The sequence below is a fragment of the Rhinoraja longicauda genome, chromosome 4, assembly GCF_053455715.1.
Source record: "Rhinoraja longicauda isolate Sanriku21f chromosome 4, sRhiLon1.1, whole genome shotgun sequence".
In the NCBI taxonomy this organism is placed as follows: domain Eukaryota; kingdom Metazoa; phylum Chordata; class Chondrichthyes; order Rajiformes; family Arhynchobatidae; genus Rhinoraja; species Rhinoraja longicauda.
Window position 1 is genome coordinate 93,055,258 of NC_135956.1, and position 15,099 is coordinate 93,070,356.

The 15,099-nt window shown below is 47.6% G+C and overlaps 1 protein-coding gene across 3 annotated transcripts in view; it reads left to right on the plus strand.

The window, feature by feature from the left end:
* LOC144592988 (PHD finger protein 20-like protein 1) overlaps window positions 1-15,099 on the plus strand; it is an 84,305-nt gene that overhangs the window by 42,573 nt on the left and 26,633 nt on the right. For all 3 annotated transcript variants that reach the window (XM_078398398.1, XM_078398400.1, XM_078398399.1), the window contains exon 10: window positions 4,511-4,778. In XM_078398398.1, the coding sequence (XP_078254524.1) occupies window positions 4,511-4,778 (268 nt within the window). The remainder of the gene's footprint in view (window positions 1-4,510; window positions 4,779-15,099) is intronic.

The following is a 15,099-nucleotide window of genomic DNA, read 5'->3' on the forward strand; positions in this document are numbered from 1 at the left end:
GAGAATGATCAGCCATGATCACAATGAATGGTGGTGCTGGCTTGAAGGGCCGAATGGCCTCCTCCTGCACCTATTGTCTATTGTCTGTACCTCTCCACAGTTGCATTTGTCAGAGTCCAAGAAGCCCCACTGCTTCAGGTTGCGTCCCACTCCAGTGTGGAGGCGGTTTGGGGCTTTCCACTGAGTATAAGGCAGGTGGTGCCCTGGTGCCATGTGTTGTTTGGTTTTGGTACCTGGCACGGTTGTCTCTAGTTCCATGAAGCTGTTCCCACTCTTCAAGCGTTTCTTGGCATGTTGGTGATTGTGCGAGGGGTGGCGGGGGTCTGTGTCCGCATTGAAGCGTTCTACTGCAGCTGCCCAATCACGTCTTCCAGATGGCTCGTCGATGCCAGCCAGCTCGTACAGATGTTCAACCTTTGTCGGCTTCAGGCATCCTGTGATGTCCCTGCAGGCAGTGTCCAATGCAGAGTGCACCTTGAGTGCATGTTTGGAGCGGCTCCAGGCAGTGTCCAATGCAGAGTGCACCTTGAGTGCATGTTTGGAGCGGCTCCAGGCAGTGTCCAATGCAGAGTGCACCTTGTGTGCATGTTTGGAGTGGCTCCAGACAGTGTCCAATGCAGAGTGCACCTTGAGTGCATGTTTGGAGTGGCTCCAGACAGTGTCCAATGCAGAGTGCACCTTGAGTGCATGTTTGGAGCGGCTCCAGACCAATGCAGAGTGCACCTTGAGCGCATGTTTGGAGCGGCTCCAGACAGTGTCCAATGCAGAGTGCACCTTGTGTGCATGTTTGGAGTGGCTCCAGACCAATGCAGAGTGCACCTTGTGCGCATGTTTGGAGCGGCTCCAGCCCAATGCAGAGTGCACCTTGTGCGCATGTTTGGAGTGGCTCCAGACCAATGCAGAATGCATCTTGTGTGCATGTTTGGAGCGGCTCCAGACAGGGCTTGCATATTCTGCCACTGACAAACAGAAGGCCAGGGTGCCCTGCGGATTGGTGTTGGGTCACTTCCAAATGAGCTGTTTGCCAGTTTCCAGATGACATTGTTCCGGGTGTTGACCTTAGCTTGGTTTTGTCAACATGTTGGCGATATGATAATATAATAATAATATATTCCTTTATTCGTCCCACACCGGGGATATTTACTGTGTTACAGCAGCAAAGTGGATAACAAGAGAACACCAGATCATTCATTATAAATAAAGATACATAAATTGTCATCAGTTTTCTGTGTGTTCTTAGCTGTTATTGTTAACTGGTCTGCTGGGAGCAGTGCTGGTTGTGCAGTCTCACAGCAGCGGGAAGGAAGGACATCCTATATCTATCCTTCACGCACTTGGGGTGAGGGAGTCTGCCACTGAAGGAGCTACTCAGTGCAGTGACAGTGTCCTGCATGGGGTGGGAGTCGTTGTCCAGCAGCGATGTTATCTTTGCCATCATCCTCCTCTCTCCCACCACCTGCACTGTCGAGGGGGCAACCCAGGACAGAGCTGTGATGGAGGACCACATCTGGGTACTGTGGGGCATTGCAGTGTTCCAACAGGACATCACTCCATCGCACCTGAGTTGACGTTTGGCATCCCGGTTCCGGAGGTGGAAAGCTGCGCTTTGTGTTGTAGGGTTTGGACGCAGGGACTTGTGTTGGTAGTATGTTGTCATATTCTGCACAGCTGCCTCCAGTACTGTCTCAGTCTGGCTGAAGTCTGAGCATTGCGTAGCGATGAATATGTCATCGGCATACAGAAACCACCTAGTTTTCGGGGTGATGGGTTGGTCATTGGGGTATATATTGAACAACGTTGGGGCAAGGACACTGTCCTGTGGCAGACCATTCTTTTGGCATCTCCAACGGCTGTTCTGACTATTCAGGCATACGAAGAAGCAACTGTTCTCCATCATTGTCATCATGAACTGGACAAGATGAGAGTCCTGTAGTGTTTGTTGCAGTTTGGCTTCATGGTAGTACGGTGGCTGCAGACAAGTCTACAAATTCTGCACCTGTGATAAACGGCTTCCAGGTGTGGACTCCAGTATATCGGCGAGACCAAACACAGGCTCGCCGATCGTATCGCTGAACACCTCCGCTCAGCCCGTCTAGACCTACCTGATCTCCCGGTGGCTCAGCACTTCAACTCCCCCTCCCATTCCCAATCTGACTTTTTTGTCCTCGGCCTCCTCCATTGTCAGAGTGAGGCCCAGTGCAAATTGGAGGAACAGCACCTCATATTTTGCTTGGGCAGTTTACACCCCAGCGGTATGAACATTGACTTCCCTAACTTCAATTAGCCCTTGCTTTCCCTCTCTCTCCATCCCCTCCCCCTTCCCAGTTCACCCACCAGCCTGACTGTCTCCGACTACATTCTATCTCTGTCCCGCCCACTTCCCTGACATCAGTCTGAAGAAGGGTCTCGACCCGAAACGTCACCCATTCCTGCTACCTGTCCCACTGAGTTACTCCAGCACTCTGTGAAACATCACCTATCCATGTTCTCCACAGATGCTGCCTGACCCGCTGAGTTACTCCAGCACTCTGTGAAACATCACCTATCCATGTTCTCCACAGATGCTGCCTGACCCGCTGAGTTACTCCAGCATCTGCAGTTCTTTCCTGCACAGCTTGGCATAATGAAGGTGACTGATTAAAAGCATGGCAAATGATAGAATTGAAATCTATAGTGTGAGGAGACTAGATGTGTAAGTATTAGCCCGCACCCCATGGATATACAACACTAGGAGGCATTGCTTGCCAACATAAGTTTGTTCTTTTAAGATCATGCGGGGAATGGATGTGGTGAATGCAGAGTCTTTTAGCCAGAGTAGAGGAACCAGGAGTCATAGACATGGCCTTATGGTGAGAGGGGAAAGATTTAACAGGAATCTGAGAGGCAACATATTCACACAGAGGGTGGTGGGTGTGTGGAACAAGCTGCCAGAGGAGGTCGTTGAGGCCGGGACTATAACAGCATTTAAAAGCATCTAACTCTAATGCATGGGCAAGGGCATGGATAGGAAAGGTTTAGAGGGACATAGGCAAAACAGGGGAAAGTGAAGGTGGACACAAAGCTGGAGTAACTCAGCGGGTCAGGCAGCATCTGTGGAGAACATGGATAGGTGACGTTTCACAGAGTGCTGGAGTAACTCAGCGGGTCAGGCAGCATCTGTGGAGAACATGGATAGGTGACGTTTCACAGAGTGCAGGAGTAATTCAGCGGGTCAGGCAGCATCTATGGAGAACATGGATAGGTGACGTTTCACAGAGTGCTGGAGTAACTCAGCGGGTCAGGCAGCATCTGTGGAGAACATGGATAGGTGACGTTTCGGGTCTCTAGTTCAGCATGGATGAGTTGGCCCAACGCATTCATGTTTCCATGCTGTATGACTCTATAACTGTTACATGTTTATGTCCACGATAGACACAAAATGCTGGAGTAACTCAGGGGGACAGGCAGCATCTCTGGAGAGAAGCAGTGGGTGACGTTTTGGGTCGAGACTCATCACCCATTCCTTCTCTCCAGAGATGCTGCCTGTCCCGCTGAGATACTCCAGCATTTTGTGCCTCTTCGATTTGTGACGTTTCGGGTCGAGATCCTTCTTCAGACTGATATCAGGGGGGGGCGGGACAAAGATAGCATATAGTTGGAGACAGGAAGACAGTGGGAGAATTGGGAAGGGGGAGGGGAAAAAGAGGGACAGAGGAACTATCTAAAGTTAGAGAAGTCAATGTGCATACCGCTGGGGTGAAAGCTGCCCAAGCAAAATATGAGGTGCTGTTCCTCCAATTTTCAGTGGGCCTCACTAAGGCACTGGAGGAGGCCAATGACAGAAAAGTGGGAGGGGGAGTTGAAGTGCTGAGCCACTGGGAGATCAGGTTGGTTAAGGCGGACTGAGTGAAGATGTTGAACGAAGCGATCGCCGAGCCTGCGTTTGGTCTCGCCGATGTAGAGAAGTTGACATCTGGAACGGCAAATACAATAGATGTGGTTGGAGGAGGTGCAGGTGAACCTCTGCCTCAACATAGATACAATGCTGGAGTAACGCAGCGGGTCAGGCAGCATCTGTGGAGAACATGGATAGATGACATTTCACAGAGTGCTGGAGTAACTCAGCGGGTCAGGCAGCATCTGGAGAACATGGATAGGTGACGTTTCAGAGTGCTGGAGGAACTCAGCGGGTCAGGCAGCATCTGTGGAGAACATGGATACGTGACGTTTCACAGAGTGCTGGAGTAACTCAGCGGGTCAGGCAGCATCTGTGGAGAACATGGATAGGTGACGTTTCACAGAGTGCTGGAGGAACTCAGCAGGTCAGGCAGCATCTGTGGAGAGAAGGAATGGGTGAGGTTTGGGGTCGAGGTCGGGTCTTGATGTGTTCAGGTTGAAGTTTATATCCAGTTGGTAGTTTAGTGTGAGGCAAGCCGTGATAGCTTCAGCAGGCTGGGGTGAGGGTGAGGGTTAGGGTTGGCCGTCGGCACAAGATGATCTCCGTTAACTGATGTCCTTTGGTCTTCTGCAGCTGCCGCCCTGTGATTCCACCTCCCAGCTGAAGACTGAAGGGAGCAGTGATGACTCCTACCCTCTGAATCAGAAGAGTGATCCACTTTCTTCATCTTCATCTGTGACTAAACTGCGATCGAGGAAGGCCAAGGCAGAGCATTCGCCCTGGAACACACTGGCCACCTATCATCCTCCTGACCCACATGTACCTCAGGGCAAGGAGTTCCACAATGTACAATTTCCTCAGACATTATCCCCACCTCCAACTTCAGATAACCCTCAGACTGGTTAGTGCGTTGCTTAGTGAGTCTTGCCTGGAGGGGTTTTAAAGCAAAAAGCTATTTAGCTTCTAGTTGTGGCTGTTAATTGTGTTGAAAGAATTATGAAGATTTTGTTGTTTTTCTTTGAAAACCACATGTAAACTGGTATTTTCAGGTATGTCAGCATGTTTAGTTATGTACAGCTTTTCTTTTATCTTTCTCTGTGACTTTAAGTGATGTGATGCATGCCAGTTCCTCCACTTTACTGCTCATGGGTTGGACTGCACCAGAGCTGCCGAGATCATGGTTCCTACTTAGGCTGCAACACGCACTTAAAATCTGCACAGCTGATGAAAATAGAAGCCTGGCTTTAATTTCTTGATTGGCCCACATTAGCTCATGAAGGAAACTAGTCAGATTCCGTAACTCAGGATTGCACATCATCCTCCATACAAAACAGCAATGTTTTAAGAAAAAAGAGCTTTCTACTAGAATCAGATTTATTTACTCGCAGGCAGCCTGACAGAACCAGCCAGTTGGTTACCCTGATGGGTTTTTGTAACCACCAGGGGATTGAAGGTTCAGCACAACTATTCCATTTATAATTGCGTAGTAGTATCGAAAGCTGACACTAAAATAAGCTACCGCAATGAAGGAAAACAAGTAACTAAAGCCGTTTAAACAAGATGCGGTTTAATTCACTAAAGCCCCTCTCACTCCAGCACGTTGTCCCTCAGGTTAGAATATTCCAGTCAGCGTTCTTTGCCAAGATCACGAGCCTGGGTTGTCATGGTTCCAGTGGCCCTCCCCGTCAGTAGTAAGACAGGACAATCAGACAATCTGGCAAACGGCAGTGTACCGGACGGAGGGTGCAGCTGGAAGTAATGGACACGTTCTGCCCGAGGTGAGCGTCCGTCTCCCAGGCGGTGGGCCAATTGCCCAGCGGCGGCTGCTTCCCAAACCAAATACAACACGTGGAGCGACCAAGTTGCACACGTGTACCCAATCAAACCTTGTATGCTTGGGAGGAAACAATATTGTATCGCTTGGAACCCTGACCTATGATTTGATCGATCTGTGGTTCCTTGTTCTGTAAGAAAATTTACCTTTAAAATTTTATATCTTGAATATATATTTTTTTAATGAAATGGCAGAGATGGGAGGAGTGCTTGAGCCGGTGGTGAGGGGTCAGTTGTTGCTGACGTTGGTTGGACTGGCAGCAGCAGATGGGAGGAGTGCTTGAGCCGGTGGTGAGGGGTCAGTTGTTGCTGACGTTGGTTGGACTGGCAGCAGCAGATGGGAAGAGTGCTTGAGCCGGTGGTGAGGGGTCAGTTGTTGCTGACGTTGGTTGGACTGGCAGCAGCAGACTGTGAGTAAAACATTGCTCAACAGCGTTGCTGCGTTTGGGCTGTGAGAGGTAGCATTTGGAGTGTCAGCCCGACACCACCTCATGGGTTATGCAGAGGCTGCTGACTGCAATTTGAAATCGTCCCATGGTGTGATCATGTGTGATGTCAAAAACAGCGGCGGTTCAGAGAACCTTTGAAGACAATGAGTGTCCAGAATCAAAGGTGGATTGTGGAAGCGTGTAATTAGCTGTGGTCTGTTCACTGAGCGAGTGGCAGGCCAGATGCATTGTACTTATAGTCATGTCCAAGACTGTTAAAGGAGGGAGCCTAGCTCTCATTGTGAAAAATATTGTCGGTGGATTTCTCCAGCCAACTAAAGTGTTAATCAAAGTCTGGAGTAAGATGTAGACTCTAAACAAAAAAAAGGCAGAGCAGAAAGTTTGTTGTTGTGACAGATAAACAGGACTATCACCTGTGTAAATGTGGAACTGGCTCGATTACTAACATCACTGCTCCAGTCTGGGTCCCTTGACTCTCGGTCCACTATATCGTTTCAAACACCATATTGTAACTAAATTAGCCAGTATTTTTCTTCTTCTTGCTATGATTTCTCTCATCTTCCTCCTTCCTAAGGAGCCACCCATCACATAATGATTTCTGATATTGAAAATGGAAAAGCTGGATGGGAAAAGTGGTCTGGCCCAGTGTGAGCCAGAGAGAACACTTGCCCAAATCGCCAGGCTCTGGGTGACATCAGCAACACCAGTCATGCTCGAGGTTCTGAATATTGTTCGCTGCAATGCCCATTTGCGTATCTTTAACCAAGTCCCTTTCATTTTGAGCTTTGATTTGTTTCCGTGTTTGTTCAAGGTTCCGCAGCTTTCAGGCGAGCACCATTTCTAGGCTTGGATGACGGGCATACAATTTCTTCTAAGTCACAAAGAGAATTCTTGCCAATTGGACTTGTCCAAAATTATGTTTGTTGACTATACTGCTCACTTCTCTCAAAACTACGAGGCTGCAATTATGCGCTCTGCCACTGAGATTTTGAGTTCACATTTGTGGGGCTAAATTGATCACGTAATGGGTAGAGAAAGGGAGAACTATGAGTTTAAGGTGGCCTTTTGATGGAAAGATTATTTGTAACCAAAGGTTGTTTTTTTTTCTCTATATGAGGGAACTAAAGAGGAGTCTAAAATCTAAACTTCCAAGTAAGAACCCTGATCTGAAGCCTACGATTGGTGTGACTGCCTTGTGATTCATGCAAAGCCATTAGTGCTGCCCTCAATGGAATGTACTCTTCTGATTGTTCAGCAATGTTTTAAGTCGTGCCATTTGATGTCGGCGTGGAGGCTATAAGTCGCATGATGTCTTTGACGTCAAGTCAGTGTAAGCTATCGATCATGTTAGTGGCAAAAGAGGAGGTTGTTTCGTCAAGAAATTTATGCAATGTGTTGTACATCTTTTTTAAAGCAATTTTTTAAAAAAATCCATCACGAGGTAGTGTTTGAAACCCCTGGCTGAAGGGGCTGTAAATGTGCTTTAGGACCAAGTGTGTGTGTGTGTGTGTGTGTGTGTGTGTGTGTGTGTGCGCGCGCGCGTGTGTGTGTGTGTGTGTGCATGTGGGCAGAGCAGGTAGCCTTGCCGCCAAGCACACTACCTCATGAAGAATTTTTTAGAAAACTTTAATTACTTATTCTGCTACACTTTTTTTGTAAAAGAGGAAAATACTGTCTTGCTAAACAAAGGAAAAAAAAATAAAAGTTATGACTATGTTGGATTGCAGAACCCACGCTGTTTGTCTTTTTTGCTTGAAGCTGAGGTGCTCCTCATTATTTATCTAATTACAACACAAAAGTATTTCACATGTTGAATGGTGTCACCTGTTGCCTATTTTTTACAATGGGATTGAATTCTGGCAGTCAATGGATGGCTTCATCATCAGGGTTCTTGTGCACTCCCGACCCTCAGTTGTTTTTAACCCTTCTGACTCAAGCTCAATAGTGTGGTTATATAGTTGGGCGTTCAAAAGTAGATTTGACCAGCAAAGTGGCTTGAGGTGGAGGAGAGGGCTTGGACTATGGGCGAGAGAGGGCAATACGGAACCTCCACTTTGCCTTTGCAAAGAACTAAAAATACCATAGACACAAAGTGCTGGAGTAACTCAGCGGGTCAAGCAGCATCTTTGGAGAGAAGGAATGGGTGATGTTTCGAAACGTCACCTATCCACGTTCTTCAGAGATGCTGCCTGACCCGCTGAGTTACTCCAGCACTTTGTGTCTACCTTCTCCTCTAATTTGGGTCATTTATTTAGATTACATGTTATGACATGAAAACGTTCTCTCCTAGACACTAGCGTAGATTAAAATATATCAAAGTTTACAACGTTTGTAAATTCAGGCAGGAGCCCAATATTGGGGCCGTCAACAAATGCAAGAGCTCAATGGTTAAACTACCCAAACAAAAAGCTTGACAGGAAGCAATAATTGTACTTCCCATTGTGATTGTGTACAAAACCATATGGACAATTAGCTGCCTCCTGTGTGAGTAGTTATGCACCTTGTGCACGTTAGTCCTTCAATGCTTTTCCCTTTTCATTGTCACATCACTGGCATTCCAAGATAACACTGCTTCTCGATGATGATGGGTGATAGATAACGTTGTGTCCATTGCTGCAGCACTCTAAATATTCATGCAATCACTAAACCCTGACATCACTTGCAAACCTTTCACCAGCTTTAAGCTCACTTCCAACTATCTTCATGCATGCAAGCTTCTTCTCAAAAAACCTCTGCCTAACTGGTGTGGGTGATGTTTGTAACGCTAAATATTCTGGTTCTGAAACGCAGCGGTGATTTCCCTGTTTATTACAAGTCTCGTTCCTTTAGCAGAACCACATGTAAAATTAACAGGGCTCTTATCTACCAAAGTTGTCCAGTTGCAGCAAAGTTTCCAACAATACCGTACATGGATCGCTAAATATGCAATATTTTTCCTCTAATGTTTAAGATTTGAATGAATTATGTATTTGTATTGGAATTGATCAGCCAAAGGGAATTAAGGGGTTAAAAACCTGGGATAACTTAGCGGGACAGGCAGCATCTGTGGAGAACATGGATAGGTGACGTTTCACAGAGTGCTGGAGTAACTCAGCGGGTCAGGCAGCATCTGTGGAGAACATGGATAGGTGACGTTTCACAGAGTGCTGGAGTAACTCAGCGGGTCAGGCAGCATCTGTGGAGAACATGGATAGGTGACGTTTCACAGAGTGCTGGAGTAACTCAGCGGGTCAGGCAGCATCTGTGGAGAAGATGGATAGGTGACGTTTCACAGAGTGCTGGAGTAACTCAGCGGGTCAGGCAGCATCTGTGGGGAACATGGATAGGTGACGTTTCGGGATGGGATCCATCAGACTGATTGGTGAAAGCTATTGGTGTGAGTGTTTAATGATCATGGGTTTGTTTAATTTGGTTGAGAACATCTTGGTGGATAAAGAGTCATTCTATTTGATGCCAGATGCATTCTTTTCACATGTGTGGAGTGTAGTGGTAGAATGCATTTGTGTTACTACTACTGTAGTTCATTCTCCAAATTTGAGGGCGTGTAGCGTAGGTTCACAAAGTTAATTCCCGGAAAGGCGGGACTGTCATATGTTTAAAGACTGGAGCGACTAGGCTTGCATTCACTGGAATTTAGAAGGATGAGAGGGGATCTTATTGAAACAAAAGATTACTAAGGGGTTGGACACGTTAGAGGCAGGAAACATGTTCCCAATGTTGGGGGAGTCCAGAACCAGGGGGCACAGTTTAAGAATAAGGGGTAGGACATTTAGAACGGAGATGAGGAAAAACTTTTTCACTCAGAGTTGTGAATCTGTGGAATTCTCTGCCTCAGAAGGCAGTGGAGGCCAATTCTCTGGATGCATTCAAGAGAGAGTTAGATAGAGCTCTTAAGGATAGTGGAGTCAGGGGGTATGGGGAGAAGGCAGGAACGGGGTACTGATTGTGGATGATCTACCATGATCACAGTGAATGGCGGTGCTGGCTCGAAGGGCCGAATGGCCTCCTCCCGCACTTATTGTCTATTGGCCTAATACGATGGAGACGGTTTAGACAAGAGCTTCAGGGTTGGGACAGACTCAAGACCATGACAGGAGTGGATAAGGACTCTGATCAAATATATGTGGATCTTTGAAAATTAGTAAAACCTAGAAAACAATATAAATACTAGAGTTTTTCTTAAGTGAATCTATAGTGTTTTTAAATGTTGAGAAGGATGTGTACTTAAACCTCTAAATAGCCAGAAATAGGACGGGAAGTGTTTTATATAAACATCAGAAGCAAATTCCAGGAAAAGCTGTACTGAAGACCCTGAAACCTGAAGTGCCATCTGGATTTGTGCTGCTCTGTCATCTTTGTTCTTGATAACCACTTTGTGATTTGTTTACAGTCATGTACCATTGTCATAAGTGATAGGAGCAGAATTAGGCCATTCGGCCCATCAGGTTTACTCCGCCATTCAATCATGGCTGATCTATCTCTCCCTCCTAACCCCATTCTCCTGCCTTCTCCCCATAACCCCTGACACCCGCACTAATCAGGAATCTATCTATCTCTGTCTTCTGTGGCAAAGAATCCCACCGATTCACCACCCTCTGACTAAAGACATTTCTCCTCGTCTCCTTCATAAAAGAACGTCCTTTAATTCTGAGGCTGTGCCCTCTGGTCCTAGACTCTCCCACTAGTGGAAACATCCTCTCCACATCCACTCTATCCAAGCCTTTCACGATTCTGTACGTTTCAATGAGGTCCCCCCTCATTCTTCTAAACTCCAGCGAGTACAGGCCCAGTGCTGACAAACGCTCATCACAGGTTAACCCACTCATTCCTGGATTACAGTGAGGTGCCATTGCGTAACATTGAAGGAGAGTACATGTTACTGCATAATCTGTATGGAATAGTTTCAGGATTTGAGGAAGGACATTCTTGCTATTGAGGGAGTATGGCGTAGGTTCACCAGGTTAATTCCCGGGATGGAGGGACTGTCATAAGATGAAAGAAAAGGTCGACCAGCCTTGTATTCACTGGGATTTGGAAGGATGAGAGGGAATCTCATAGAAACATATAAAATTCTTGCGGGATTGGACAGGATAGATGCAGGAAACATGTTCCCGATGTTGGGGGAGTCCAGAACCAGGGGACACAGTTTAAGAATAAGGGGTAGGCCATTTAGGACTGAAATGAGGAAAAACTTTTCACCCAGAGAGTTGTGAATCTGTGGAATTCTCTGCCTCAGAAGGCAGTGGAGGCCAATTCACTGGATGTTTTCAAGAGAGAGTTAGATTTAGCTGTTAGGGCTAACGGAATCAAGGGATATGGGGAGAAAGCAGGAATGGGTTACTGATTGTGGATGATCAGCCATGATGACAATGAATGGCGGTGCTGGCTCGAAGGGCCAAATGGCCTCCGCCTGCACCTATTGTCTATGTTTCTATGATAGCGAGTTAACCAATAAGACTGTGATATTCCCCACGCTGGTCTTCCTTCCAGTTTCTCTGTTCGTATCCTTGCGTGCCGTCGTGATCACCTCTTCCCCAGCCAACAATGGGCCATTGTGGATTCCACCTTTCCTTGGTCATCTGTTACCGGCCCTGCTTTGTTTTGGCCTTTTCTTACCTCCAGTTTCCCCTCCCCCTCTACTTTCAGTCTGAAGAAGGGGCCCAACATGAAATGTCACCGATTCTCCAGGGATGCTGCCTGTCTGTCTGTCCCGCTGAGTTACTCCAGCACTGTGTCGATCTTCAGTGTTAACCAGCATCTACATTTCATTCCTATACAAAACTGGGCTATTACACCGGGTGGCACGGTGGTGCAGCGGTAGAGTTGCTGCCTTACAGTGCTTGCAGCGCCAGAGACCCGGGTTCCATCCCCACTATGGGTGCTGTCTGTACGGAGTTTGTACGTTCTCCCCGTGACCTGCGTGGGTTTTCTCCGGGTGCTCCGGTTTCCTCCCACACTCCAAAGACGTGCAGGTTTGTAGGTTATTTGGCTTCTGAAAAGTTGTCCCTAGTGTGCATGATAGAACTAGTGAACAGGTGATTGCTGGTCGGCACGGACACGGTGAGTCGAAGGGCCTGTTTCCACACTGTATCTCTAAACTAGTTACTCCAGCACTCTGAAACGTCACCTATCCATGTTCCCCACAGATGCTGCCTGACCCGCTGAGTTACTCCAGCACTCTGAAACGTCACCTATCCATGTTCTCCACAGATGCTGCCTGACCCGCTGAGTTTCTCCGGCACTCTGTGAAACGTCACCTATCCATGTTCCCCACAGATGCTGCCTGACCCGCTAGGTTACTCCAGCACTCTGTGAAACGTCACCTATCCATGTTCCCCACAGATGCTGCCTGACCCGCTGAGTTTCTCCGGCACTCTGTGAAACGTCACCTATCCATGTTCTCCACAGATACTGCCTGACGCGCTGAGTTACTCCAGCACTCTGTGAAACGTCACATATCCATGTTCTCCACAGATGCTGCCTGACCCGCTGAGTTACTCCAGCACTCTGTGGTTTTTACTCTCAGCCACAGCTCAGTTACCTGGCCCGTGGTTGGAGCCACAGCTCAGTTACCTGGCCCGTGGTTGGAGCCACAGCTCAGTTACCTGGCCCGTGGTTGGAGCCACAGCTCAGTTACCTAGCCCGTGGTTGGAGCCACAGCTCAGTTACCTGGCCCGTGGTTGGAGCCACAGCTCAGTTACCTGGCCCGTGGTTGGAGCCACAGCTTACACGCCTCTTGCATGCTGGATGAACGAGTGAGCCTGACGTTTACACTTTCATACGTGATACTGACTGAGCGACACGGTGATGCAGCGGGTAGAGCTGCTGCCTCACAGCGCCGGAGACCCAGGTTTCATCCCGACCACGGGTGCTGTTTGTACGGAGTTTGTACGTTCTCCCCGTGACCTGCGTAGGTTTACTGACTCTTCCCCATTTACTTTTCGATGTGATCCAAGTCCTCCAATGTGTCATCTGCCGGAGTTATTCAGTGCTTCCTTTCAATACTTTCTTTAGGAAGGCAGTCACAAAGACCTACCTGCATTAACTGTCCTTTAATGAATGAGGGGGGACCTCATTGAAACATACAGAATAGTGAGCGGCCTGGATAGAGTGGATGTGGAGAGGATGTTTCCACTAGTGGGAGAGTCTAGGACCAGAGGGCACAGCCTCAGAATTAAAGGACGTTCCTTTAGGAAGGAGACAAGGAGGAATTTCTTTAGATAGAGGGTGGTGAATCTGTGGGATTCTTTGCCACAGACGGCTGTGGAGGCCACAAGGCAGAGATAGATAGATTGTTGATTAATGCGAGTGTCAGGGGTTATGGGGAGAAGGCAGGAGAATGGGGTTAGGAGGGAGAGATAGATCAGCCGTGATTGAATGGCAGAGTAGACTTCATGGGCCGAATGGCCTCATTCTGCTCCTATCACTGATGACCGTGCCAATGGATTGGAATTTCTTGGTTACAGTCAAGGCTACAGGGGCTTTTAAAAGAATGTCGTAATTGCAGGTTTAAAGAATTTTGTATTTATTAGACGAGGGAAAAATGACTAGTCCTTTGTGAGTAGAGCAGAACCTGCTTTTTAACATCACTTTTCATGGCCTCAAATTATTATTGTGGAGGTCAGCACGGTGGCACAGCGGTAGAGTTGCTGCCTCACAGCGAACGCAGCGCCGGAGACCCAGGTTCCATCCCCACTACGGGTCCCGTCTGTACGGAGTTTGTACGTTCTCCCCGTGAGCTGCGTGGGTTTTCTCCGAGATCTTCAGTTTCCTCCCACACTCCAAAGACGTGCAGGTTTGTCAGTTAATTGGCTTGGTGTATGTGTAGATTATCCCGAGTGTGTGTCGGATAGTGTTAGTGTGTGGGGATCGCTGGGCAGCGCGGACTCGCTGGGCCAAAGGGCCTGTTTCCGCACTATCTCTAAACTAAACTACACTAAGCCCAGGCCAGCTGTTCTGATGTCAAGATGTTTCTGACCAGCGAGTTAACCTTTTGATCCATTTACTTTTGTCGTCAAATCCTTTATTCCTCACAATTGTTGTGTTTTAAAATAATTTATTATCTGTGGGAAAGATGAGTCTGTCACAGCTTTATTAGTTTGCCTCCTTTATTTTAAACAAATTGTCAAAATGCTGCATTTCGGCTCAATGAACAACAGTCCTTTGAGGTTAGAAGGGACTGAAGTTCGGGCACCTTGTAACCGTTAGTGAGTCGGGATGTGAAGCAATGATCCCGTCTGGAGTTTCACCCAGTGGCCTTGTTAAAGGGCGCTCTTTTAGAAAAGAGGTGAGGAGGAACTTCTTTAGTCAGAGGGTGGTGAATCTGTGGAACTCATTGCCACAGACGGCTGTGGAGGCCAAGTCAGTGGGTATTTTTAAAGCAGAGATAGACAGATTGTTGATTAGTGCGGGTGTCAGGGGTTATGGGGAGAAGGCAGGAACATGGGATTAGGAGGGAGAGATAGATCAGCCATGATTGGATGGAGGAGTGGACTCGATGGGTCGAATGGACTACTCCTATAACTTGTGAACTTGTAAAAGATACACTTGTACACCTGGCTTTGCTAAGTGTTACTTTCAGTGAAGTGTGGATCGGAAGGGTTTAGAGGGATATAGGTTTAACTGGGAGTAGGTGGGACGAGCTTAGATAGGGCACCTTGGTGGTCATGTACGTTTATGGTCACGTGTACCGAGGTACAGTGAAAAGCTTTTGTTGCGTGCTAACCAGTCAGCGGAAAGACAATACATGATTACAATCGAGCCGTCCACAGTGTACAGATACATGATAAGGGAATAACGTTTAGTGCAAGGTAAAGCCAGTATAATAGGTAGACACAGAGTGCTGGAGTAACTCAGCGAGTCAGGCAGCATCTGTGGAGAACATGGATAGGTGACGTTTCACAGAGTGCTGGAGTAACTCAGCGGGTCAGGCAGCATCTG